The sequence below is a fragment of the Trichoderma atroviride genome, chromosome 1 (assembly GCF_020647795.1).
Source record: "Trichoderma atroviride chromosome 1, complete sequence".
Lineage (NCBI taxonomy): Eukaryota > Fungi > Ascomycota > Sordariomycetes > Hypocreales > Hypocreaceae > Trichoderma > Trichoderma atroviride.
The window spans coordinates 4,632,791-4,657,942 of NC_089400.1; the positions used below are offsets into that span (position 1 = coordinate 4,632,791).

The following is a 25,152-nucleotide window of genomic DNA, read 5'->3' on the forward strand; positions in this document are numbered from 1 at the left end:
GGGTCCGCGCCGAATCTGACTCGCCAGCCAATCAGATCAGGCAACAGACTACGAGGCTGGCTGATTACATGATGGGGTATAAAGTACCGGGGCTACGATTTTATCTTGACCTCGCCGGTTTCGTACTATATGATGAATAATCCTTTCAGAGGACGAATTATCTAGAGTAGATGGCCACTTCGCTATTATACATATGGTACAATTAAATTTTGGAATCATGTCAAGCACATCTCAATGTCAACACTCTTCTAACTACTAGTAGTAATCGCCTGTCTAAAATCCGACTCGAAATCTATGCCCTGCACCCCTCTACCGATGAGAATAATCTTACCCTCTGTTGCAGTAATTTCGGCGCCATTCGGAGCATCCATGATCTCGAATATTTCTCTAACACCTTGTAGCAACTTCACCTCGCCATTGTTAAACACAAGACGGCCCTTGGACCGGTGAATCTCAAACTCGACATTGTTTTCTGTACCTGAAAGCTTATGGTCCCAGAGAATTGCTCGTAGCCATCGGTCGACATCTTGCAGCTGCTCGGGGCGCAGAGCTGGCACTGGTATGGAAACAGTCGATATCGTCTAGTTTTTTGAATTAGCTGCTTTCCCTTGGGTTTGTTCCCCCCCCTCCTTCCTGGTACTCACCGGATCTAGATGACTGTGGCCTTTGTTCTTAGCTTCTTCCACATTGAACTGGTCATATGCATGAAGATCTAGCAAGAATCCCTCTAATTCGGGCACTTCGCTTCTCTGCGTCACATGTATTCTCGCAGCTCCGTTGATGGACTCGATCCGCTCTCTGACTCTTCTCAGATCGTCTTCGCTGACTAAATCCGCCTTGTTTAAAACAATAACATCGGCGTGCGAAATCTGCACATGAGCTGTTGTCATCAAAGGGCCGTGATGGTCATGTTCGTTATGATCCTCGATTTTTCCCTTCGTGTCGTCAAGGCTGTATAGGATATTCTTTGCGTCCACCAGAGTCACCACTCCATCGAGGTATATTGTGCTGCCAAGGCCATCATCAACCCAGAAAAGAGGTGCAATATTGCCGGGGTCTGCCAGTCCGGTTGTTTCAAGTAAAATGTAGTCGAAAGCTCCCTTCTTTTCCATCAGAGATTCGATGGCATTTACACCGGTATCCCTGTGCAGTGTTAGTCCTTTCAAAGGGATAAAAAAAGGCGAAAGAACGGCGAAGTCTCATGGTGGAGGGGCTTACTTGACAGAGCAACATAGGCAGCCGTTTCCAACTTCAAGCCACTCTTCTACTCTATTGTCGCCCTGGCTCACTGTGAGAGACTTTTCAATGTCCACAGCTAAAGAGATGATCAACTATTAGGAAATTTGCCAGAACAAGAGCAAATGTCAGAAGCATAAACATACAATCTCCAAATTCTATTCATCATTATATGTTAGCCTGAATATATATGCCCATATGTGCGATATGAAAACCACCAGCGCTGCTTACCATTCATGATGACGGCAATCTTTTTGCCATGCTGGGCTGTAAGTATGTAATTCAATAGCGTCGTCTTGCCAGCGCCGAGATATCCTATTTATCCTGTCAGCCATGACTTTACACCCCTATTTTTGCTTGCACTATTCATAATCTCACCTGTCACAATGGTTATGGGTACTTTTACACTGACGCCCTCCCCAGAGTTCTGAATCCCACCACTAACGTCAACCAGCTCCGGAGGGGCATCGTCGTCAATGTTCATGATGCCGGACGAAAGTAATGGGATATAGCCGAGGTACACGAACGAGAAAGAAATAAAATCACAAATGCGCTCAGCAGTATCTAAAACAAAAGTCTCAACATGAAGAGCCGAATATTACCAATGGTAAGAGGTAGCAATAGGCTCGGTCGGTTACATAAGGCTCTGCCAGAGTCAAGTATATGCACAATGATGTAGTGGCCTCGAAAAGAGGATACACCCCGCTACTTAGCCCTTTATCCGACCAAAACGAGTCCATATGCATCTACAAAGCTCACCAGCGCATTATGCATCTATCCCATATGGCGTAGCTCCAAGCTCAAACCCACTCCCAATTGGCCGCCAGCCAGGCTGTCAACAGACATCGTGACACTACTTGATATCGGAGTCCCCCCCTTTTTTCTTTTTTCTTTCTTCTCTTCTCTTTCCCTCTCCTCGACGCTCTCAATATCACGAGAGCTGCGGCCGACCTCCTCCATCATGTCTCTGGCGCCCAGCTCCCCTCGTTTGCCCAGCCCGCCGCCGCCAGCAGAAATCCAGATAGGGCCAAATTCCCCATCGGGAGGCCCCGCGGCGACGTTGGCGACCACCGAGATGGAGCAGTCGCATATAGACGCCAATTCTTCTAGAAGGATACACCCGGGAACCAAAGCTGCAGACATGGCCGTTGGCCCTCCATTGGTGCCGCTGAGCGAGGTATGGCGCACGCAGAAAGACGGGAGAAGAAGCACAAAGACACACAAGATGCCCAGAGACTAATATGAAATCTTCTTGATCGCGCAATCAGCTAGACTCGCCGTTTCAGCTACAAGAGCACCTCGCTGCTCTGCACTACCACAGCACCGCATCCGGCACTCAGCCGCTGACTCGCGAATCGGCTCTACAGCTCGCCCAGCCTCCGAATGGTATCGACCGCACCCTCTGGCTCTACGAGCTCTGCCGCTTCCTCATCTCGCAGTGCAACTCCCTCATCTGCGGCTTCCTCTTCGACAGCCCTCCATGCAGCGCAAACACCTGCCCCGAGATGCGCGCCTCCGAATGGCAGTTTCTCTGTGCCGTACACGAGCAACCTAAGAGCTGCTGTGCCATAGATTACTGCTGCCACACCCTCGACTGGGCCGCCAACGTCGTGTCGGACCAAAAGATCTTCCCAAGCCGCTTCGTCGTGGTCAACGACGTTCATAGCAAGAATGTCGGCGTCAAGAGCCTGGTCAACGTCTTCCGCAGGCTGCATCGCATCTTTGCGCACGCCTGGTTCCAGCACCGCAGCGTCTTTTGGGCTGTCGAAGGACAGACCGGCCTTTACGTCTTCTTCAAGACTGTGTGTGACTTGTACGACCTGCTGCCAGCTGAGAATTACAAACTGCCACCCGAAGCAGAGGGTCTCGAAGCCCACCCAGAGTTCGACGTAAACGCCAGCAGCAGAGCTCAACCACCTCAAATCTTGAAGCCCTCAGCTTCGCAGACCGGGGCAAGCGAGGGCGATGAAGATGGCTTGCACGGGTCTGTCAATCGTACAAACACCCGCAGGCACATCAGGAGCAGCCCATCCACCGGAAGCTCTGTAACAACCGTCATGGAAGCTGAAGAAGAAGACGCCGACGGGGTGTCTCGAAGGCTGAGAAGTATGCACCTAGCGGGTCCTGACCTCGTAGAGGAGGAATCCGAGTCCGCCGAAGTCCCCGTCATTGTCGAGCAATCAGTAATTGCTGGCCCTCCACCCCCTCTCCTCTTCTCGCTGTCCTCGGAGCCTGGCCAAGATGAGACGGGCACCACCGTATTTGACCTGTCTGATCCCGGCCATCAAACGTCAGGGGTATCAGAAAGCGTCGTAGAAATTACAGAAGACGATGTCACCAGCGTCATTGATACTTCTGACCACCATATCGTCGAAGAGGCCAAGGAAGAAGACAAGGCTCAAGAGGCATCTGCTGAGACACCGAGTGAGGGACAAACAGAGGGCGAAATCCCAATCTTAAGTGAAGAAACACACACATCTGAAACTCCCGCTGAAGCCGCCAAAGAAGAAGAAGAAAAACAAACACCTGAAGAAACTCCCAAAGAAGAAGTCACCGCTCCTGAACCCGCAGCGGAAGGGGACGCAGATGCGGCAAAGGAAGAAAATGCTCAGCATGAGGAGAAATAACCTATACTCCTCTGACTTTTTTTTGGATGAACAAAAAGGCAAATTATGATTAATCTCTCGGGGACGAACCAATCATCCTATTGAGCCCTACCTAATGGCTGAAATTTCTACCCTATCCCGAATCTTTATGGCGAAATAGTAGGAAAGCATTAAAACACTTGTATAAGCGTCAAAGTCATGAAGAAAAAAACAAGCATGTGTTATGGCAAGCAGAACTGGCGAGTACAGCAATACGCCGGTGAGTATTTAATATATAAATCAATCGAACAAGCAAACAAACAAACAAACAAACAAACAAACAAACAAATTGTACTATTATGCAGAGTACACCAAACTCCATCTAAGTGTATCCACGCGATCAGTTGTCACCGCCAATAATTGATCCTCGCCGCAAAAGACCCATCCCAAACCCAGGTATCATCTAAAAGCGCCGAGTTTTCCAAGCCTCCAAAAATCCATTACCGTGTACTGTGAACCAGAGGAGGCTTGTGTCTTGCCTATTGATTTTGTCTCTGCATCGGGCAGGGTAATAACATTCTCAAACCGAGAAAAATAGTTCAAGTTCCTTCGGTGCGTTGTCCTTGATACCTCGGATACCTCCTATTTCGCCATTCCCCAGAAACTCGAAATCAAGCAGCTTCTTATTCGCAGCGGAGTCCAATCATCCGCTCCCAAACTCTTTCATTAAAATCGTTTATCAATGCATCTCTCCAATATCAACAAGTCTCGACCACAACTAGTGCTGACCGATTGAACACTCAGGGACCAGGAGACGTGCTCGCCAATATGATTTTCGTGCGCCGAAACGGTTCGTAACATCGAATTATCCTCCATTTTCAGAAATTTTGTAATGAAAACAATATTCCCGAGTCTATGGGCCCCTCTTTATTATCATTATTATTTTTTTTCTTTTAAATAAAAAAAAAACGTATAAAACTTTCGTCCGTCATTCAAGGATAAGTTTGTCGAAGAGGTGTTTCACTTCGCGGAGGTTGACCTGCTGCGAATTCATCGCTCTAGTGTTTCGTTCGTCCGCGAAGCCTCGTATACTTTGAAGTACTGGTGTAAAGCCTTCGTCGTTTGGTAGCCACCAATGAGCACATGAAGGATCTCCAAAGATCTCCGCCATCTTTGTACGGCGAGTGATGGGATTGATATGTCTGAACCACTCAAGATTAGAATATTGTTGATTTCAAAACAATGAGCACTAGAGAGGAAGGCAAAAAGGTGAGAGAATAAGGGAATGGATGATGAAACAGGGCAACTCTAAATGATTAGGGATGGGAGAACCGCGTTGATAGGTCAGATATACATACCCCTGAGCTTCCAAAAGCGCAAATTTCTGTCGCAGCCACATATTGTGATTCGGTTGATGTGGCAAAAAAAGGCCAGCGATTGCAAGACAGGGCTGCATCGCGATTAATGTTCCCGCTGGCAGCTCTGGCCAATGCTCCATACATTCGAACAGCTCACACACCGCAAACGCATGGCCCCCTAATTCCGCAAACAGCTGTTCTGGAGACATGTCGGGCGACTGGCTTTTGTGCATTATAACAATGCTGTGCCATTCCATTGTAATAATGGTATTGTTAAATAAAGGATGCTCATAGAGCATTCCTGGGCGGTACGGATCGACAATGTCGTTAGGATCCAAGGGACGCCGCCAAGGGAAATCAGTAACAACGTATTTTTGGTCGCATAAAGCTGGATCCCAGCTTCCTTTCCATCCCTCGAGCTGTGCCGTCAAGTGACTGTGCTCAAGTGCGTAATCTGATGGATCGATTTGCTGTCGACTTCCACGAGCATACAAGTCAGACATATCGTAGGAGATGAGACGTAGACGAGCGGATCGATCTTCAATCCTCCAACGTAATTCGGCGGGATTCGATGCTATCTGGCTTTGATAAAACGCAACCATGGTGGTGAACCACTCGCGGGGAATCTCCGTGGGAAATCTACCCATCAGGGCGACTATGTTATCAAATCGGGCGTACCAGCTGAGGCACATTCGGCCTATGGGGGATTGCATCGCCGTCTGCGGGGTATAGATGCGAGTAAGAATTTCAAAGGCAGCTTTCTGGTGCCCCATGAGATTCACCCAGTCGCCCAGATACTCCTAAAAACATACGTCAGCGGCATGAGTCATGATTATCTGGGTATTTCCCTCCCCATGTCCATAACCTACCTCGATGGTGGCGAGCTGTAGAATTGTCAAAAGCACATGGACATTGTGCGTCTGCTCCCTATTCAAAAGCCTTAGCAGCAGCACGACGCTTCTGTTATAATATTGGAGGAAATCGTTCAGTTTTCCATTTGGATTTTGCAGAGTGACATGATACGCAGCGAATCCAACCAACGCATTGAGCAACGGCTCAAATGTTACCGCAACCATGGGTAACTCAGACTTGAAAAAGTCGTCTTCATCAACCGCCAAGCCGTAATGATAGTTGGTCATATTCTTTTTGAAGAACTGGAGGTAATTTTGAAAATCTGGCGGCAGACGCATATATTCTGTAGTCCCTTCCAGCCCCGAATGTCCAGCCAGTGCCGAGCTTCCCGTCGCTACGGTAGAATTCGAATTTGCGGGCGAAACGCTTTCATTATTGCCCTGTGACGGCGTTTCGGAAGCCTGACGGCCGCTCCGCGAGGCGATGTTGAGGGATACTGCACTTGCTCTTCGGACCTGTGGCAAGACAGGCATTGATTCTCGGCGTAGTAATCCATCGGGTTCGACATCATCAGGGATCGTCTCAAGCTTTGCTTCTTGCTCTAGATCGTCTTCTTCCACCTCGTTAGAAGATGCGGGGCTTATACACTGAATAGTAGATGAACCGTCTTTCGACTTGATAGCAGAGCGGTCAAAATTACCTTTTGTTCCTGGCAGTTCAGGATAAGAGCATTCTCGGTTTCCTTTGCTGCAACCTGCCAACCATTAGTACATTAAGCTAAATAAAAATCAAGTCCTTTGTCTTTTGTGGCTCGTGGCTTACGGTCACATATTGGCCGGGTCTCGTCACACTGTGCAGTGTCAGTCACATTATTGAAATTGCTCTGCAAAGCTTTGCGATTTGTCCTACCTTGACTCGGCGGCTTCGACATGTATAGCAGCCAGAACGCGTCCTCCGATGCTTCACTTGGTCCGAATTGCCGCCGCCTTGGTTTGCGGTCGATCGCCGCCGGCCTTTGCCCGCCCTGGGAGGAGGATTAGGATTAGGAACAGCAGGCTCCGCATACGTAGCGAAATATTCAGAAATAGAATTAGGGGGATACGGCGAAGGTATCTCTGGGGTCCTCATGGGCATATGCTGCACACTTCCAGGCATGAAGCCCGAGTTCAAGCCCGGGTTCAAGCCCGGGTTCAGCTCGTCGGGGCTCGTAGGCAAGTAGCCGTCCGCTCCCGTCATTGTAGAAAGGAATTGGCTGTAGAAATCACCCATGGTAGTAGTCATCTAGGAAATTCGAGGTATCCAATAGTATCTAGCGGGTAAGCCGTTGAGAGTTTGTTGAAGATGGATACCAAGTCTTCAACTCTTCGCATGCTCAGCGGATAATTCAAACAGTATAGAGGTCGAGCTTGTCGCATCGAAAGTCAAAACAATGCGGAAGTTACAGGGAAGATCTATTGCCGAAACCTGCTCGCAAAGATACCACAGTCGAATTATGTCTTGGGTAGAGAGGAAAGCGACAAAGGGTAGCGGCTTCGAGATATCGAGGTAGCGTTGGCGTGTCGCCGGTAGGATTGGAAGGCGATCCGTTGATATTCTCCGAATTAAGAGGACAACTCCAGGTTTTATAGAAAAGTCGTCGATGTAAGCTCTAAAGGCAAAGATTGAGGCCGAAGATGACGAGGTACGGTAGGTAATATCGATCCAAAAGGTTGAAGAAAGCCGCGCAAAGGGGGTAGTTGGACAATTAGACAACAACAAGACAAAACAAACGACGACAAGGCGCCTCTGCGCAACTCCGACTTGTAAACAAGTCGATACCGCGCTTGCTAGTGAATGTAAAGACCCGGCGAGATATAGCAGTGGCGGTGATCAGTTGGAGTAGCGTCAGCCCCTTCGAGGCCGGCTGGTAGCGATTCTTTGCTTTTTTTCCAGGAGGGATGCGGAGACAGATGCCGAAGTCGTGGCTCTTCGGGCAGTGAGTGCTGGATATAGTAGTGAGGAGTCCGTGGGCACACAGTAGCAGCCATACATGTATTATGCACAGCTTGTCAGCCCCGGAATATCGGTTTGTCACTGCGTCTGGCTAGATCAGTCCCTGTTGGCTGCAGCAGACAGGCGGCGTATGCAGGAAGCAACAGCTGGAGAGCAGCAAAGGCCGCGCTGGCGCAGCAGAGACGACCCGATGTGTAAGGCCCACGCTGCGGGAAGCCGGTTCCGGTCCAATATGAACGCGCAGGTGCTGCTCTACTTGGGAACAGATGATGGATGGCTGCACGATGAGGACGTATCATGTGCTTGAGCACGTAGACGGCAAGGACTGCGAAAGCAGCCGCAGCTCGGCAGCCCCTGGGCAGTGGGAAGAGAGGGGATGATTTATGGACGAGAGAAATCGCGTCTGGCGACAAGACTCCGGAAGCAGCAGCCGTATCGAAAGCCTTTGGTCATGGAGGCGTTAACATGGACAAACTTATGGAGGTGCTTCGGCCGATCTCCTCGTGGCAAGCACGGCGTCTGCAAAGCAGATTGCCCCCTTTTCTCCCCGGCCCCTCAGTGACAAGAGGATCTGACGACCCTTAGGGCTCGCGATAGGATTGAAGCCGGAGAATTTGAATTCGACAAGATTAGATCTTTGAGAGAGGATCAATCAAACTAATCACCTGCATCAATGCTCGGTCGATACTATTTGAGCTTCTGGCTTCCGAAAGGGACTCAAGTGCCTGGTCCACAGCGGAGTCGGCTGGTGGGAACTGGCCCAGCGCATTCCCACAGGGCACTCCGTCGTCGATGGAGTATCCCGCCAGGGTAGTGAAAATTGGGAACTGAGCAAGGAGAATGATGAAGCTCTAGCAACGGAGGGAAAGGCGCGGGGCAGAAGAGAAAGACGGTTAGAGGCCCCCCCTGGGCGGCAATACACATGGGTCCTGCCAGCCGTATATGGCTCCAGCTAGGATGCGAATCTATCAACAAGCACGCTCTGTCAAGGCGATCCAGCCGTGAACAAGCCTGCTTGCAGAGCAGAGTGAACTGCGGCTCGGGCTTCTTCAGCACATGAATGATTGAAAGCAGTATGCCTTGTGGTGGTGCCGCTGGCGGTTGCTGGTGGCGGGCTGGATCTGGAACTGACAAAGAAGCATACATAAGCTACTCGCGCCGCCGCCGTAGTCTAGACCCAGGCCTGGAGAATCTTTTTTTTTTTCTTCTTCCAGGCGTTAGCTTCAGAGCATATACAAGAGACACCTATCTTGCTCTTAGAATATAGGTATTCAGGTCAACTTATGAGTGAGCCGTTTGCAAGAGACCGGGAGTTTGTTCCTCTTTAGGTAATGAGCATGTCACGGCGGTACTTATGAGATAGTCCAGGCAAGCATTGCGCTCGATACAACGCATCTGCTCTCCCATTCTCTGGTACAACGTTCCAAAACAAGCCGGCAAGTCGTCAGGGCCAGGGAAACGGATTCGATGATGCTAGTGGTGCCACTTTGTAGACAACAAATAACCTTTTGGGGGGTGGGCAGCAGGCATCAAGCCAGGCCCGGCGAGCAAAGCCAAGACTTGAAAGCTCCTCCCTACCCCCCTCATACTGTACTGTAGACCGCACGTATTAATGCTTGTAGAACCAGAATCGAGCCTCTAAAAAAAGCATCCACAAGGCCTGAGAAGCCCGGGTCGCGGCGACCAGCCTAGCAAAGACGGGGAGCAGAGCCAGGGTTGATGCACAGCGGGCTTGGAGCACCCCACGCCAACCTCCGGCCTCCTAGCTCTGCCAGTCCATCACTACGACGAGTGTGTACTAGATGGAGGCTCCCCTTCTGATCCTCAAAGGCGAGCGCGAATGTCCTGGGAGCACCAGTCTGTACTGTGCGCCTTCGGCCTTTGTGGTGTTGCGTGTGTAGTGTCGTTAGTAGAAGTTAAGAGGCCATGAATCAGACTCGAGGCCGGCACAGAGTCATGTCAATAGCAGCCGGTACGGTACCGGAAATCCTCAGCAACGCACTCATGTACGAGTACATCTGTGGTGGTCGGTACGTCGCAGCCTGCACATATCATATTTGGGGTGGTGGAGAGGCTCGTGGACCCAGGATTGGCATGGCTGGGGGGTGAAGGCAGATACACGGTGGCCTGCCCAGCGATCCTCAGCCGTCCACACGGCCCTACTTGTACATGCTGCCACTGGCTGGGGAACGAAGGCCTCGTTTTCAATTCTCCGTCCTTTCAACGAGTTCCTCTCTGAGCCGCAGCTTGCCGGCACAAGTGCAGCTGGTGAGTCGAATGAATGCTCTCCGCTGCTGCTTCTGCTGCTGCTGCTAGCACTGATACTCGTCCTATCGTCGGCCCTTGCCAAACAAGTCGGCGATAGCATATATCGCACCGTACCAACAGCGCCGTAGCGTACCGTGGGCGAAGCCAGTGGGCGATCCGCGATCCATTCGGCCAGGTAGCTTCACAGCTAGCTGCAAAGCTTTGCACGGCGACCCGCGTCTTGTCGCCGTCCAGCCACTCTCGGAGTAGCTGTCGGGGCTTGGACCGGTCTGGTAGCGTGGGGTCGTAGCCTCCGGCCCGACCAAGTGTGCTCCGTACGGTGCGAAAGTCTCTCCTGGGGCGTGGTCCAGCAACTGGCTGGGCTTTGGGCGCCTTGGATGTGGTGAATGGAAGCCATGATGCCGTTGAAAACGGCGGCCTGGCGATTCGCAGTTAGCAGCAGTTGCAGTAGCAGCTGCGCAGATGCTGCCACCGCCGCACCAGCACCAGGTACAGCGTCGACTGCTGGGTTGAGCTGCTAGCGGCTGGCCCTAATAAGGCACAGGCGCTACTTCCTACCTAGCTCCAGCATCGATGTGCAGGCGCGGATTGAGAGCTTGAAGATTCCGCGTTTCGTGGCTCGAAATGACATGGGCGCTCGGCACTAACTGCAGTTGCCTGGCCTTGCTGGCCTTGCTGGCCCTACCTGGCCAACTGGGTGGTATTTCGTACCTTACCTAGCCTTGGGCGCTCCTTCCTTACCTCAATCAGTCACTTGAGCTGCTCCTTCCTCCATGCCCTTCGCTGTCACGGCTTATGTAATACGTGCGGCTTACGGGGGCAACTCCTTTCTGTGATTCCTTTTCCTCTGTCTTGTCCAATACAAAGCCGCATGTCCACCATTGTCGACCAGCGAACGCAAAACTACGGCCGTCACACAGCCATCCAGTCCGTCCAGCCCGTCCAGTCCATGCATCCCTCAGTCACAAGCCTACATACAGTAGCATCCCAATAGGAAGATTGACATTTGCCTTCCACGGTGAGCAAGAGAACAGCAGGTGGATCCTGGCTGGCTACAGGGTCCAGCGGTCCAGCGGCGCCACGCAATTTGCAGCACACCACAAAGCAGCAGTGCACAGACCATGCACGTCCCAGAAGAAGCCGCGCACAGATGGGCTTGCAGCACGAAGCATGAATCGCCAGGTCCGTGATGCAGCTAGGCTTGCGCTTTCGACCTATTGAGCTGCGCGGTGCGAGTGGGCTGGATGCTGCGCGCCTGGTTGGGGCCTTTCCCCGGGCCTGTTGCAAGGATGGGCAGTCGACCTGATCCGCAGTGACCCCCAATTCTCCAATCCTTTTTCGCCGACACAGCAGGTATGGAGCACGAGCTACAATTACGAGGCATCCAATGCCACCTCTTCACCTGGACCTACAGCCGCAGCCGTCGGGCACAGGCCAGCAGGGCCGCTGTGCTCCTGTCTCCCAGCGGACGTTTGTAGGTGACGGTAGCATTTGCTCTCGAGCCGCGATACGTCGGCAGCGCGGGAGCGGCACGGAAGAAGCATGGGTACGGCGGTTTTGGCTTGGCGCGAGCCAAGAGCCAGGCCCTGGCATAATTCTCCATCCGGGATTCACTCTTATTTCAATACTCCGTATGCATCTGGTTATGCCAGATGGAAGAAGCCTTCTATCACTTCTTGTACGAGGCAACATTCGAATCGAGCAGAACTACAAGCACCCAATGGCATTGATGCCATCCTGCCTGCCGCACAGAGCCATTCAAATCGCCTGCGAGGTCCCAGATGTGAGAGCGGCTCTCGGCCCTTACAAGTAGGTAATTCATGCGCCGATTGCCATGTCGGGCTATCATCTGGCTTGGCCAATGCCCTGGTCCCTTGGCCAGGTACAGTATTCCGACTTTCTCGCAGAGCTAACCGCATGTCTAGACAGCTCCGTACAGGACTCAATCAAATTTACCAGCACTTCATGGTAAACGGAACCAGTCCATGTCTCTTAATATACAAAGCCTGCAATTGGCAAATTTGCATATTCTGCTAAATAATGCCTCACAATCAAATTAGTATTGGCCAAAGCCCGTACCCTGCCTGCATTGAGCATTTACGGTACACCAATTCCTCATTTCGAGTAGTACCTACTGCTGCTCTGCCGTAGCAATCATACGGCGCCAGCGAGATCAGTCCCGGACGATTTGGCATTCTCACAACTTGAAAAGGACAGGAAAATTTTCACATGCATCTGAGAGACATGGTTTGCAATCCTGGTTCCTCAAGAACTCCAACAACGCCAACTCCAGCAACAACAATCGAAGCTGCTATATATACATATTGCCCGTGTTGCCGCGGGTCACTGAATGAATATCAGGTCCAAAGCCTGGTTGTGGAGTGGCGGGCTACTCCCAGTTGCTAACAGTAGTACGGAGGCTAGTGGTATTAGACTTTAAAACCTCCAGACCGGCTGCCAGGGTTCTAGAAGGGAGACAGAGTGCATCCAGGGCATTCAGAACAACGCGAACTGTGATGGGCGGATGGGTCTCCAAGAGGAGCTTCGACGGGTGTGTACTAGCTTGGCGCCACCTCTGCGGGCTTTGATTTCCGGGAAAGGATCCTCCAGTACCTCTTCAGAACAGCTAGAAGCCCACTTACGCAGTTTGGATCAGCCTGCAGCAAATGTCAGGGAACAAGGGAACAAGGGTGCCGCAGCTGGCTCGACCAAAGGGACACCACAACCTATTTCGCCCCTAGTTTGTCATTTTGAAGCTTTTCAATCTCCAGCGAGGTTACATCAGCTGGAACCACCAGCCATGGGCCGAGACTTGGAGCGAAAAAGGAAAGAAGAAGAAAAGGGGAGGAAAAAAAAAAGCACATTGACTTGACATCCGCTGACGGTGGCGTCTCGGTTCAAGTCGTTGTGGAATACTAATAGTAACTTTAAAATCCTCGTACCATTCAAAGTTCATCGCAGTAGGGCGAGGAACCCGACCCTTTGCATTGCAAACATTTTACGGTACAAGCATGATAGGTATACGTGCCAATTATCTACTCCGGCCGGGCAGATAAGCGCGCACATGGGCAAATTTTCCTTGTTGAAGGATGGCTAGCCTTGCAGAAGCCAAGGTACTCAGTACGAAAGGACCAACCACAGTTCGTTCCTTACAGCTAGAGTTCTGTGACGCACAATTCGAAGCACAGCGTACAAAGAGTTGGCCAAGGACAAGCACGTCACTGGAAACTGGCATGACGGCTACGAATCTGATCCCAACTGCCGGCCTTTAAGGTTTCGATTGGAGCACACGGCCTCGCTCGTGCCTTTCGCAGATATGCTTCTTTGCCAGCAGGCTGATCTAGTTACGTGCGGATTCCTTTCTGCGTGAGCAAGATTATATTCTTTGCACCAGAAGAACACTGCAGACGACTACGTCGATGTTTGCGCCATTTACATGACTAGATTTCCCAGCGAAAATGACATGTCCAACCGCATCCAGCTACAACCTCCATAGTCCTGTTGTCCAAGCCTTGCACTACAGAGTTCAACAGTCCACTAAATACCAGGCTACAACGATACATGGGAACATTCATATGAAGTGCCATTGCGGGGAATTTCAGGCCTGGGCTCATTTGTTCAGTTGCTTTTCCCTTTGCTGTCTCTTCTGCATTATCTACTCGAGTCGTGCACAGACTAAGAAAAAGCCATGTTTGCCCCCCCTTTTACTCGCACGTACGGGATTAACAAACTCAGCAAGCCATTTTCTTCAGCCCTCATTTTGTCTGTGGAAAGCATTATTTGCTTCATTACCGCGGCCAGCTAGTGCTCTTCTAGCAGAAATGAGAATCATGCGTGTCGCAAGCTTTCTCGCTCTCGACCATTTCCAGATTTGAGCGTCCTGTCCTTGCTCTGGCCCGTGCCTTGGCTCGACGGCGTCTAATTTCTCCTCCTGCTGCTGTAAGCCAGGAATCTGGCGCACGCGTGTTCAAAGGCACCGAGGCTCGCCCACTTTTTACAACACTATCCGCTGGCCAGCCTGATGGTACTGTAGGTACTTTGGAACGTATAGACGACCAAATATCCGTTAGTGCCTGGAACCAGTGCGGAATTTGAGAAGACGGTGGCTAGGCTGGCAGAGACGGAACCAATCATGAGCAACAAGATCCCCGGGTCATATGTCACAATGCCAGGGGGGGCTGCACTACATCATCGGGTAGTCAAGGTTCACCTTCAGTCACAAGTATGATGGCAACAAATTGGCCGCTAGGCACGTTTGCGGCACAGCTTACGATGAATATTCAGATTGGCCCTTCAGGACACGTTGATGTCAAGGCCAATGCCGGCCGCTGCAAGCTCACGTCCCCCGGTTCTCCATAAGGTCCATAAGGCGCTACGCTCGCGCTATTCTCCGAAGACGAAGAAAAGCTTCAACGGCGCCCTGCTAGCAGCGGACTAGTTTCCTCTATTAGCACCCCGAGCAATGAGCTAATACGGTTGGTATTGAATTCTTATCCATAGCACGTGCTTGCTCTTGAACTGACGATGTATAGATAGTAGTGGCAATTCGCGATTTCTTATTGGATTCTATACGGAAGCCCAAAGGGGGTTGGTGGTTCATCTCAGCAGGGCTGCATATCATGTACTTGTAGTACAGTACCTACATGATAACAGTGCCATTGGGTGGAGTCTACCGTATTCTTACAGTACGCACTCGTGCTATACAAATGCCTCAGGGAAGTACTACTACTTTCTAAGATTGTCTCAAGCCCTCAAATTCCAACTTGATTCCTAACTGGGCTTGTTGCTCTGAATAGGTGGCTCACGACGTACACTAACTCTTGGGAATTAACCCAGGGCATACAGTGTCTTCAAGAGAAATACTTGTACGGCTCGCTCGTTACTATGATAGGCCACTTACTCGTACGAGCAGCGCTCACTTCTCCCAGTCTTTACAAGATGGTATTGACCCCTCAAAACCCCTTTCCACCCCACTCCTGTGCTTCAGCTTCCGGTGCCACTCGAGCCATGCACCTGCGGCTGGATGTTCGCCATAAACAGCCTTGAGGATCCACGAGTAATGCACCAAGTGTAAGAAATTTCTCCTGGCAGGGATCCTACTCCCGTCACATGCAAGGCTGCCGCTTCAGACTCCAGCCCTGGGCGCCGCAGCCAACCAAATCGAATGTTTTTACGTATCTCGGAAAGATTTCAGTTGCAAAGCCAGACCGGAATAGCTGCGAGGGTTTCCTGGCGCGTTTCTGGCCCTTGCCCACCTCAAGCTGTCAGTTTTTCCAGCGTGTGATGAAACACAGACATACAGCCCGACTGACGCGGCTTACCCTGGAGATGGATTCGTACTGTATATTGGTATGCAATCAGTGTAGCCTCTCTGGAAGCAGTTTGCTGGCCTGCTGCAAGAGTATGTGCCCCATGCCCCATCAGCAGTTTACGACACATTTGGCCCCAGCTACGAAGACTCCGTACAGGCAGTACGAGTAGCATTAGGGGCTGGCGGGGTTTCGTTTGATCTGATCTCGACACATATTCTCAAACATAGGTATGCTGTTGGGTACTAGTAGCACGGCCTGCTCACGTAATAAGCAATCCACTAATGCTACTACGTGAGAGTTATAGATTCGCAATGGAGCCTCATCATGGTCAACTGCCAAACCTGCCGTACTCTGGTCACCCAATTCGATCATCACATTTTGTGACGTCAAAATAGGCGCGGCTTTGGCGTCTGAAGCACTTTACACCACATCACAGGGGATTGTGCTGTTGTTGCGAATTCCATTCCCTCGCGCTCAAGGCTGGTCCTTGACAGTTGTTGGTTGCCGCAATGCCGTCGGCCTCCGAAATTATTGCTTTGTTTGACTCTACCGCCATTGCCCTCCTCCTCACGACCGTGGTTGTTTTTTCTATTCCTGTATTTATACTGTTCCCGCCGATACCAGTGGAGCACGGGGATGCTCTACAACAAACGCACAGCAAAGTCGGCATACCAGCATCTGAGAGCAGCCTCAGGAACCAGACGTCACCCGAGCACAACTACCAACCGGACAAGGTTGGCAAGATACAAAGCTTATTGATCTACCCTGTCAAGTCATGTCGGGGCATTGAGGTGACGAACAGCAAAATCTTCGCCAAGGGATTTGAGTTTGATCGCCTTTTTACCTTTGCAAGGCAAAAGGCGAGCCGCACCGTGACATCAGGAGAAGACGCAGAACAGCCAAATCAGCCAAAGAAGCCGCAGTGGGAAATCCTCACACTACGGCAAGTTCCGCTGCTAGCAAATGTTCAAGTCGATCTATGGCTCCCAGATGCAAGCAAGACCAGTCGCCAACTTGGCAGAGTAGGCGGCCGATTCATCGTTGTTAGATTTCCTTGGAAGGATGCTGGCTTGAGGGGCACGATCCAGTGGATATCTGCCAAACTGAGCCGCGGCTTCAGCGGCATCCCAGAAAAAGAGTTTATGCTATCCATTGATTTCCCACCCCCTGGCGAGATTAAGACCAGAGGCTACCAGTATGAGGATACGCGGTTCTTCGAGGGCACCGTTCATGCACTGAATCTGAGAAACGAGGTGCCCCCTGAGCTGGCTCGCTATCTGGGCGTCAACGTGCCAACAACCATCTTCATGATCGACCCAGCTCAGCGGAGGCAAGTCTTCAGAAACGCGCCTCGCAAAGAGGACCTTGGCTACCAGCCCATGGCCGACTTCCAGGATGTGGTACGTTTTGATTGGTTTACAATTCACCCTTTTCTTTTTCATGTGGGCTCTGAGCAGAACTGATGACCTCCCGCAGTATCCACTGAATGTCCTTAGCCTGACGAGTGTCCGCGCATTGGAGTCCAAGGTGCAGAAAGACGACGGGCTCAAGTTCCTGGACGCGCGCCGTTTTCGCCCGAACATTATTGGTATGTATAGGTATTGGCTGTATATTTCAGACTATGTGTTTCAAAATACAACCCCCCGTATATCGAACTTTAGACCCCCACGCTTTAGCTGTACAACGTTCAACTAACTTGATGTGACTAGTTTCCGGTCTCAAAGAGTACGACGAGGACGACTGGCGACGCATTGAGTTCTCACAGCCTTCCCAAGGCGCCACGGCTCCGCGATTGAAGAGTCAATTTGACGTCTCAGGCCGCGCAGTTCGGTGAGTTACTTTGAATTTAATCTTTCTGTCTGTTTCTATTTTCGATGCCATTCTCAGGGGAGAGGAGCTTAAGCTTTATTCTCACCCTTACCTTTTCCCTGTTATTTCCGCCCTGACTTCACAAACGCCCGCGCCTGTTTAATCACCCGGAAAACATTAGCCCAATGATTTACGCCCAAATCCTCAAGGTGGAGAATTTTCCTACCAAAAGAGTTTCTCACATACGCAAACATATATACGATACTATCCTCCGTATTGGGTGCTAAACAATTCATGACTCCATACAGGTGCAAATTGCCAAATGTCGATCCAGCCACTGGGATTCGACACAAGGTGGAGCCTGATAATTCGCTCAGGAAGCACCGCGCAATTGACGGAGGCGCTCCCGGAAAGGGTTGCTTCGGGATGCAGCTGTGTCCCATATTTTCAAGTACAGACAAGCCAGAGGACATGGAGTTGTCACTAGAGGTGGGTATGGAGATTAAGGTTCTGGAACGGGGCCAGCACTGGGCTTTGTAAGTTAGTGATAAGAGTAGTTTGCGGTGGCAAGGATGGATCTCAAAGAGAGGGGGGGGAATGGAGTTTTGAGCAATAAACATGACTGGCGAGTGAAGAATATGGAGCCGCTCGTAAAATAAAAAGAATGGAATGGAAAGAGAACAAAAAAAAAAGGCGGTTTGACATGTGTACGTACAGTATCAACCAAGTCTGTTCCTCTGTAGACAAAAAGTGGAATTAAAAAAGGCTAAAAAAGGCTCATCATAACCTCTCCTTTTTTTACCCAATTCGTATTAGATCATATTCGATCATATCCTACCAGCTCATCAAAACCCATCCATGCGCCTCTCGTCATTTCATATATCACATTGGTCCCAACAGTTTGGGGAAAAAAAGAAAAAAAGACAAAAAAAAAAAGAAAGAAATTTTCCCTTTCTTCAGTTACTTCAAGTCCGCTGGCGTGAGTGCCTGAACCATGCTCGTTCCTTCACTGAAGCGTGTACGGAATATACGGTTGGCGTTCTGGAACATGCCGTCCTTTAGACTCACAACAATGAACTGAGAGCCCTTGAAGCGCGTCTTGATGAGACGTCCAATGTTTTGTGTGTGAGAAAGATCGAGGGCGGCGTCAACCTCGTCAAGGATGTACATTGGCGCGGGCTTGAATTGTAATAGAGCCATGATGAGTGAGAGTGCGACAAGTGACCTGTGCCTCCCGTGTAAGCTATGCGTGCTATACGAGATCCAAAAAGGAAAAAAAAAAAAAAAAACTGAAATAAAAAGAAAAGAAGCTTGCTTACCTCTGACCGCCGCTCAGTTCTGTTAGACTTTGCTTCCACACCTTGCCCAAGCAAACCTTCACTTCGAGACCGTCGCTGATCGTCTTACCCTCTGGAGGATCCAGCTTTGCGAAACTACCTCCAGGGAGAAGATCAGAGAAGATCTGGCCAAAGTCGCCATTGACCTTCTCCCAAGTCTCTTGTAGCGCCTTCTTCTTATACTCATCCAAACTGACAATGGTCTCTTCAATCTTCCTCTTGTCTCGAATGACAGTCTTTATCATTTGCTTGAGCGAGATTTCCTTCTTCTCAACGCTGTCGATCATATTCATCACCTTGGGGTTGATCTTCTTCTTCATTCCTTGGAATCTCTCTGTGAGGTTCCGCAGTGTTGACTTGCACTCCGCTATATTGTGCTGCTGGAAGTCGTAGGGCGTCCCGCTGCGACCGAAATGGTCCTTCTCATCCTGAATCCATTCGTATTCGGCCTCGAGCCGAGCAACATTCTCTCCTGCAGATTGTTGCTCTTTGTGGAACTTCTCTATTTGGTGACCAAGTTTCTGCATCTCTAACCCTTCTTCCGTAATGCGACCCTTCTTTGAGCGCGTAGCCTCCTCCAATGCTCGAAGCTCGTCGTCGAATTGGTGTAGCTTCGCTCTTTCGTCCTCAAGCTCGGCCTGTGCGGTGTCATGTGTCTCGGCCACCTTGGCCTGCTGTTTTGATAACTCTTCAATATCTTGCTGCTGAGCCTTGATGGCCACCTCTACCTCTTGAAGCTGCTCCCTTGCAGCAGATAGATCACCTCCCACTTGCTCCAGGTCCAGTTGAGCACCTTGCAGTTCTTTTTGCAAGGTTTTGACTGCTGCTGAATTCTTGTCGAGACTTCCCCTTAATTTATCTAGAGATTTTTGCAGTTCGACCAGTTTGCCATCCTTGTTATTGTCAAAATCTTTCATGTCCTTCTCAATGCGCTTGATATCCGCACTAGCCTCGGCCTGACGGGTTCTGGCATCCGATATGCTCTCTTGCAGTTCAGCAATGGTGGCTTTCCAATTTTCAATTTCTTGAATGATTGAAGATGATGAATTTCCGCCAATCTGATCCTCTGCCAGTTTGATCTCATGCTTCTTCAGGTCCAAAGTCTGTTGGATCTGGCGGGCTTGATCTAGCTTGGATTTCTCCCTCGCAATCTTGATCTGGACGTCCTTTAATGATCTTTCAGCCTCATTCAGCTGCCGAGCCAGAGTATTGAGCTTCTGTAAAGTCACCAAAACGCCGCTGGAGTTTGGAGAGCTGCCACCTGAAAGAGTTCCCGAGGGATCGTAGGAGTCTCCTTCGAGGGTAATACTTCGCATTCTCACATTAGGATGGAAGGTGACCTTTTTTGCTGTTTCGGCATCTGCGCAGATTAGAGTGTTGCCAAAAACGTATTCCATTGCAGAGGCCACCTCCTCATCGTAGCCAACCAGCGTAAGAGCGAGATCGACTTTTCCAGGCGCGAGATTCTGTGCAGTCGCGATGCTTTGTGCTGATGCTCTAAAAGCGGAGATTTTGTTAAGAGGAATAATTGTTACTCGCTTCCTCAGTCTGCCTTTCTGAAGCAGCTGCGTGCCCGTCACTTCAGAATCAACTACCACGTTGTATAATCGTCCACCAGCACATATTTCCAAAGCTGTTCCGGCGCTTAGTTTATGTTGATCAATTGTGAACAGTTGAGCAACGAGGCCTTTGACCTTTGATCTGTCAAAGTTGGGAACAGGATCAGCATAGTTGAAATCAATGTTGGCAACTTTCCGTTTGAGGCCATCGCAGTCTTGCCGCAGGTTTCGGACAGTTTGCTGCAAACTCGACTCTTCCTTGTACATCGCCTCCTCCTGGCCAGGCTCAAGGCCGAGCTTGTTCAGCTCTCTTTCCAGCTTCTGGCCCTGTAGCTTCAAACCGTCTAGGTCGCGAAGCAGTTGTGCATTCTGCTCCTTGGCCTTTCGGGCTCGAGGCTCCTCCTCTCTGACTCGACTTTGCAAGTGGGCAATCTTGATCTTTGCCTGCTCCTGCGTTGTTGCTGCAGTAGTAGCGCGATTCTTTGCTTCTTGAAGTTGGCCTTGATATCCGTTTTCTTGTCCCTCTCTGGAAGCTACTCCAGTTTGTAGGGTCTGTAAAAGTTCCTCTTTGGATTCAACTTCCTTGACTTGCTTTGCTAAACCATCCTTTGCTGCTTCGTATTTCGCTTTGACATTGTCGAACGTAGCCGTCTTATCCTGTAAAGATGCCTCCAGTTCTGATACCGTTCTCATAACGGCTGCTTTTTTCTCCGTCTCCTCCGCCAAGCTTGCTCTTTTGAGGTCCATAACCGTTGTAAGTCGGACCAACTCATTAGAGTATTTCTTTACCTTATCTTCGAGACCTTGGGCTTTGCCACCCTTTTTCAGCTCCTTATCCCGCTGGGACTTTATCCTCTTGACATCTTCTTCCAGATGTGATATCTCATTACGAAGACGAACAGCAGAATCTTCCAGGCTTTTATGGCGCAGCTTCTTAGCTTCAAGATCAGCTGCAGACTGCTTCAGCTTTTCTTGACATTTTGTATAATCGTATGCTACAACAACGCGAGACAGTCGCTCTAGGTCGTTCTGAGTTTGTTGGAAATCCAAGAATGCTCTCTTCTCTCCTCGAAGCTTCTCTAGCTTGGGCTCGATCTCGTCCCTCAGTAGCTCACTTAGCTCTTGGAGCTTCGTTTCTTTCTTGGCCATTGTCTTCAAAGCCTTGTCTCGCCTGTCCTCGAACATTCTCGTACCGGCGGCCTCTTCAATCATCGCTAGAATTTCGACAGGCTTCATGTTGAGGACTTTGGTGATACGGCCTTGCATGATAAGGAAGTTTGGGTTGTTGATGTTCAGTTGGACAGACTGGAAGAGGTTCTGAACCGTCTGCTGCTGTGCTCGGTGACCGTTGATCAAATATTTGGACGTGCCGCCAAGTACGATCTGGCGGGTTACGCTGATGGTAGCATACTCTTCGAATCCGATGGGCGACTTCTTCTTATCTCTGTTGTCGAAGACGATCGTAACGCTAGCTTTGGTGACACCCGCTTGACCTCTTTTATATATAAGATCCTGTGCTAGAGGTTAACATTGTGTCGTGCATGCTGCAAATAATATGGACAAGCGTACTTGGAGGTTTTGCGCCCGCACCGTCGACATATTCGTGATTCCGAGAACGAAACATATTGAGTCGAGGATATTTGACTTTCCGCTACCGTTCAGGCCGGTAATGGAGTTGAAGCTCTCGTCCCTAAAGTGGTAAAATCAGTATTGATGAAAAGCTCTCGCCGTGGGGTCGAATCTTACCATCCCGATATCACTGTTCGCACGGCATACGACTTGAAGCCCTGTCGAAGAGGTGAGCAGAGAGAGCCAAGAATATTGACAAGAAGATGCGACACTTACGTCGATAATGACTTCTATCACCCTCATTGTGGCAGATCCAGCGTACCCGCGACGCAGATATTGGACCGAAGAATCTTGCGCCTTATGCACAATTGTCTGTCACAAAGTCCCACCTTGGCAAGGGACGCGACCTAAAGTAAACACAACCCCCCCGTGTTTGGTTTCTGATAAGCCCGTATCTCCACGTGATGTATGACGTTATCACGTGCAGCTGCATTTTGAGACGCGAGAAGAAGCTCGGAGCTAAAGCTGAGACACTAACCTAATTGGGGATTCATCAAAACATTGCGACCTTGGAATGGGTGAACAAGCCCGGCTTATTTACTTTGGACTTTCAACACTGTCATCAACATTGCCCTACTGAACATCACCAACACCGATTTCACGCCGAGCCCTAGAAGTCACCGATGTTTTAACAACTTTCAGAGACGATCCTCAGCAGCCGGCGCCACTGGAAATACAACATTGCAGCTGTTGTTCTCGGCGCGACACCATGACTGCAATGCGAGGCCCGCGTCTCCAGGTCGGGTCTACGGCCTGGATCGGCGAAGAACGGACGTCTGCACTGGAGATTGTGCAATCCGAAGTAGAGGAATTCTCCTACTCTGCTCACAATGAGATTGAATGGCTTAATGAGCACATGGCCGCAATTTTGAACGAAAACGAAGTGTATGTCGCACCGTTCCCTATTCACCATCCGCCATTGTGATGGCCCATGCTGATACCCTTGTCTAGTAATATCACAGAAGCGTTCAAAACTCCAGGAAAGCTTAGGGGCAAAACCCCCCATACGGCTCGAAAAGCTAATGCGACAGAGTCTCGAGTGGTGGGTTTGCTTCAATAGCCTTTCTTTTTCTTTTCTTTTTGAACGTTGTTCTAATGCACAGAGATTAGCCTCTATCCGACGTCTTTGCAGCGGCATCACCAGGCATCCCGAAAAACCAAAACCCGACTCAAACCAGCCGGATCCATCCTGCTCCCCAACTTCATCAAGTCGCGTCGAAGACGGTACCGATATCTAAAGCTGCATCCCCACAACGACATGTATTCTCTCCCCAACGACCACCCCCTACCCGAGGAATGCAAGACTCTGGTTATTATGGGAGCCAGGACTTTGCTGCCACGGATCCAAGTGATGACGCCGAACCGGAGGAGCCTGAGGAACCGGAGGAACTCGACGAACCCGAAGACATTGCAAGCCCCTATAGCGATATTGTATTGCCGCCCGGTGGATCTTCAATAAGACGAAGCCCAGCTCGAAAACCAGTTTCAATATTACCTACAAAATCTTTCCAAACGACAAGAGAGGATTTCTCAGCGCGCGCTCTACCAAATGTACCATCCAAGGCTACTCAAGACGAGCCAGAGTCATCATCCAAAGAGCCAGATATGGATGATCCGTACTTTGAGGCACCTATTACGTCTCCCAGAAAGCTGCCCATGCCTCCTAAGCAGTCCGATGAAACATCGGAGGATGACCATTCCGCATCTGAAGGGTCAAGCCCCATCAGGCATATTGTTCGAAAGAGTAGCTTAAACTTTGCTTCTTTACCAGCTAGAGAGCCACTTAACTCGGGCAAGAGTTTGGGAGCGAGACAATCTCGGAACAGTCATTTCGATACTGGCAATAATAGCAGAACAAGCTACTACCAAAGACAAACTGGCGGTAAAAGCCTCGGGAATCTCGCTAAGCGGGATTTGGATGAAGAGGAGAATCCTGGCGGCATGGAGGTAGAAGGAAAAGACCTTCCACCTCTCCCCGATGCTGCTGAAGTAGGAAATTCAGGCATGAATCACACAAAGACATATACGCAGAGATTACAAGATCAAATCAGCATGCTAGGTAAACCTCAAGGCAGCTTTGGACAAACTAAGCAGACACCAAATGCGTCGGTAGCACAGCAAAACGCTCCACAGATGCAATCTGTTGCAAGCCCAAAGCAGACATCTCCTGAAAAAGAGCCGATCTCCACGACACCACGAGCTTCCCCCGAAGATGACGATGATGATTGGATCGGGCCGCCGACGGCGGTCAAGGACAATACGGACATGAGGCCGCTGTTGACCAAGAGCCATACAGCTGACATTATGGAAGGCCTCCTTGACAAGGCCGATGACGACTCGCCCCAAGCTAATGAACCAACACCACACGGTTTTTTTCACCATTCAAAGACGATGTCTGTCTCAAATGCACCTACTGCTTCGGCTGCCTTTATGAGAGAAACCGTGCCTCTTTCCAAGGCGATTTCGACTTCCAGCTTAGTAGCATCACAAGATGATATGGCCGAGACACCCTCCAAATCACTCCCGCGAAACTTCCGAGATAGTCCTTTAAAGCAGGTCAAGAATAAGCTTTCGTCTATTTTGAAGGGCTCTCGCGGCCTTCTTGCTAGCAACGTGGAAGGAAAGTCCTTGACGTCGCCTTCTGTTACCCGCTTGGGCCTTCATGCTGGGCAATCTTCCGAATCGGTCTTTATGAGGCCACAGGACTTCGAATCTCAACCGACTGAACCTACGAGCCCAATAAAACCGATTGCGCGCCGGACAAGGGCTTCTACAGAACGTGAGAAGGAACAAAAACGTCGCGAGAACGAAGTTAAGCGCATGGAAGAGCAGATGGATAAGCTTGACAAGGCACGCGAAAAGGAGCGTGAAAAGGCTCGAGCATTTACCCAAGAGCAAGAGAAGGTTGCTACCATGGAAAAGGAAGTTGCTTCCAGGAAACAAGACGAGCGCGTGGCGATCAAGGCAACTCCTAACCCAGCAAAGAGAAGCCAATCCAGCCCTCGCAAGATGAGAGCGGGAGAGGAACCGGAATGGAGACAGGCCGATCGAGATACAGACATGTCTGACGCACAACCCCCCATGCCCCCGCCATCCTCTACTAAACCTACTCTTCCTGGCCAAGCAGCACGTGGCAAGGATAACAAGCGGCCAGTGAAACCGAGTAAAGATTTGACTTCAAAGACGAAAGCCCCCCCCAACTGTTATTAGGGTCA

General features: G+C 50.3%; 9 protein-coding genes across 9 annotated transcripts; 6 read left to right on the forward strand and 3 right to left on the reverse strand.

Moving 5' to 3' along the window:
• Positions 1 to 134: 134 nt before the first annotated feature.
• On the reverse strand, positions 135 to 1,885 carry TrAtP1_001670 (uncharacterized protein). The gene is made up of 6 exons (XM_066111092.1): positions 1,615 to 1,885; positions 1,468 to 1,551; positions 1,383 to 1,394; positions 1,219 to 1,315; positions 645 to 1,143; positions 135 to 581 (listed from the first exon to the last, which is right to left on the reverse strand). The coding sequence occupies exons 1-6, from the start codon at positions 1,718 to 1,720 to the stop codon at positions 249 to 251; spliced, it is 1,131 nt and encodes a 376-aa protein (XP_065967165.1). The 5' UTR covers positions 1,721 to 1,885; the 3' UTR covers positions 135 to 248.
• Positions 1,886 to 2,075: 190 nt separating this feature from the next.
• On the forward strand, positions 2,076 to 4,174 carry TrAtP1_001671 (uncharacterized protein). Its single transcript, XM_014085893.2, has 2 exons — positions 2,076 to 2,413; positions 2,505 to 4,174. Exons 1-2 carry the CDS (start codon positions 2,198 to 2,200, stop codon positions 3,861 to 3,863), a joined length of 1,575 nt encoding a protein of 524 aa, XP_013941368.2. The 5' UTR covers positions 2,076 to 2,197; the 3' UTR covers positions 3,864 to 4,174.
• Positions 4,175 to 9,032, reverse strand: TrAtP1_001672 (uncharacterized protein). Its single transcript, XM_066111093.1, has 5 exons — positions 6,941 to 9,032; positions 6,854 to 6,881; positions 6,049 to 6,785; positions 5,180 to 5,979; positions 4,175 to 5,023 (listed from the first exon to the last, which is right to left on the reverse strand). The coding sequence occupies exons 1-5, from the start codon at positions 7,310 to 7,312 to the stop codon at positions 4,810 to 4,812; spliced, it is 2,151 nt and encodes a 716-aa protein (XP_065967166.1). The 5' UTR covers positions 7,313 to 9,032; the 3' UTR covers positions 4,175 to 4,809.
• Positions 9,033 to 11,502: 2,470 nt separating this feature from the next.
• On the forward strand, positions 11,503 to 12,419 carry TrAtP1_001673 (uncharacterized protein; the record flags this gene model as incomplete). Its single annotated transcript, XM_066111094.1, has 3 exons — positions 11,503 to 12,100; positions 12,217 to 12,272; positions 12,352 to 12,419. The coding sequence occupies exons 1-3, from the start codon at positions 11,679 to 11,681 to the stop codon at positions 12,417 to 12,419; spliced, it is 546 nt and encodes a 181-aa protein (XP_065967167.1). The 5' UTR covers positions 11,503 to 11,678.
• Positions 12,420 to 14,423: 2,004 nt separating this feature from the next.
• TrAtP1_001674 (uncharacterized protein) lies at positions 14,424 to 15,002 on the forward strand (the record flags this gene model as incomplete). The annotated part of the gene is made up of 3 exons (XM_066111095.1): positions 14,424 to 14,513; positions 14,576 to 14,766; positions 14,824 to 15,002. The coding sequence occupies 2 exons, from the start codon at positions 14,424 to 14,426 to the stop codon at positions 14,648 to 14,650; spliced, it is 165 nt and encodes a 54-aa protein (XP_065967168.1). The 3' UTR covers positions 14,651 to 14,766; positions 14,824 to 15,002.
• A 227-nt stretch (positions 15,003 to 15,229) lies between these two features.
• On the forward strand, positions 15,230 to 15,998 carry TrAtP1_001675 (uncharacterized protein; the record flags this gene model as incomplete). The annotated part of the gene is made up of 3 exons (XM_066111096.1): positions 15,230 to 15,316; positions 15,658 to 15,830; positions 15,908 to 15,998. 3 exons carry the CDS (start codon positions 15,230 to 15,232, stop codon positions 15,996 to 15,998), a joined length of 351 nt encoding a protein of 116 aa, XP_065967169.1.
• Positions 15,999 to 16,112: 114 nt separating this feature from the next.
• TrAtP1_001676 (uncharacterized protein) lies at positions 16,113 to 17,952 on the forward strand (the record flags this gene model as incomplete). Its single annotated transcript, XM_014085891.2, has 4 exons — positions 16,113 to 17,003; positions 17,080 to 17,191; positions 17,313 to 17,433; positions 17,721 to 17,952. The coding sequence occupies 4 exons, from the start codon at positions 16,113 to 16,115 to the stop codon at positions 17,950 to 17,952; spliced, it is 1,356 nt and encodes a 451-aa protein (XP_013941366.1).
• Positions 17,169 to 22,256, reverse strand: TrAtP1_001677 (uncharacterized protein). Its single transcript, XM_066111097.1, has 7 exons — positions 22,154 to 22,256; positions 22,055 to 22,095; positions 21,878 to 21,998; positions 18,732 to 21,820; positions 18,128 to 18,637; positions 17,659 to 17,944; positions 17,169 to 17,567 (listed from the first exon to the last, which is right to left on the reverse strand). Exons 1-5 carry the CDS (start codon positions 22,178 to 22,180, stop codon positions 18,373 to 18,375), a joined length of 3,543 nt encoding a protein of 1,180 aa, XP_065967170.1. The 5' UTR covers positions 22,181 to 22,256; the 3' UTR covers positions 17,169 to 17,567; positions 17,659 to 17,944; positions 18,128 to 18,372.
• A 390-nt stretch (positions 22,257 to 22,646) lies between these two features.
• On the forward strand, positions 22,647 to 25,147 carry TrAtP1_001678 (uncharacterized protein; the record flags this gene model as incomplete). Its single annotated transcript, XM_066111098.1, has 3 exons — positions 22,647 to 22,822; positions 22,889 to 22,979; positions 23,048 to 25,147. 3 exons carry the CDS (start codon positions 22,647 to 22,649, stop codon positions 25,145 to 25,147), a joined length of 2,367 nt encoding a protein of 788 aa, XP_065967171.1.
• Positions 25,148 to 25,152: the final 5 nt, after the last annotated feature.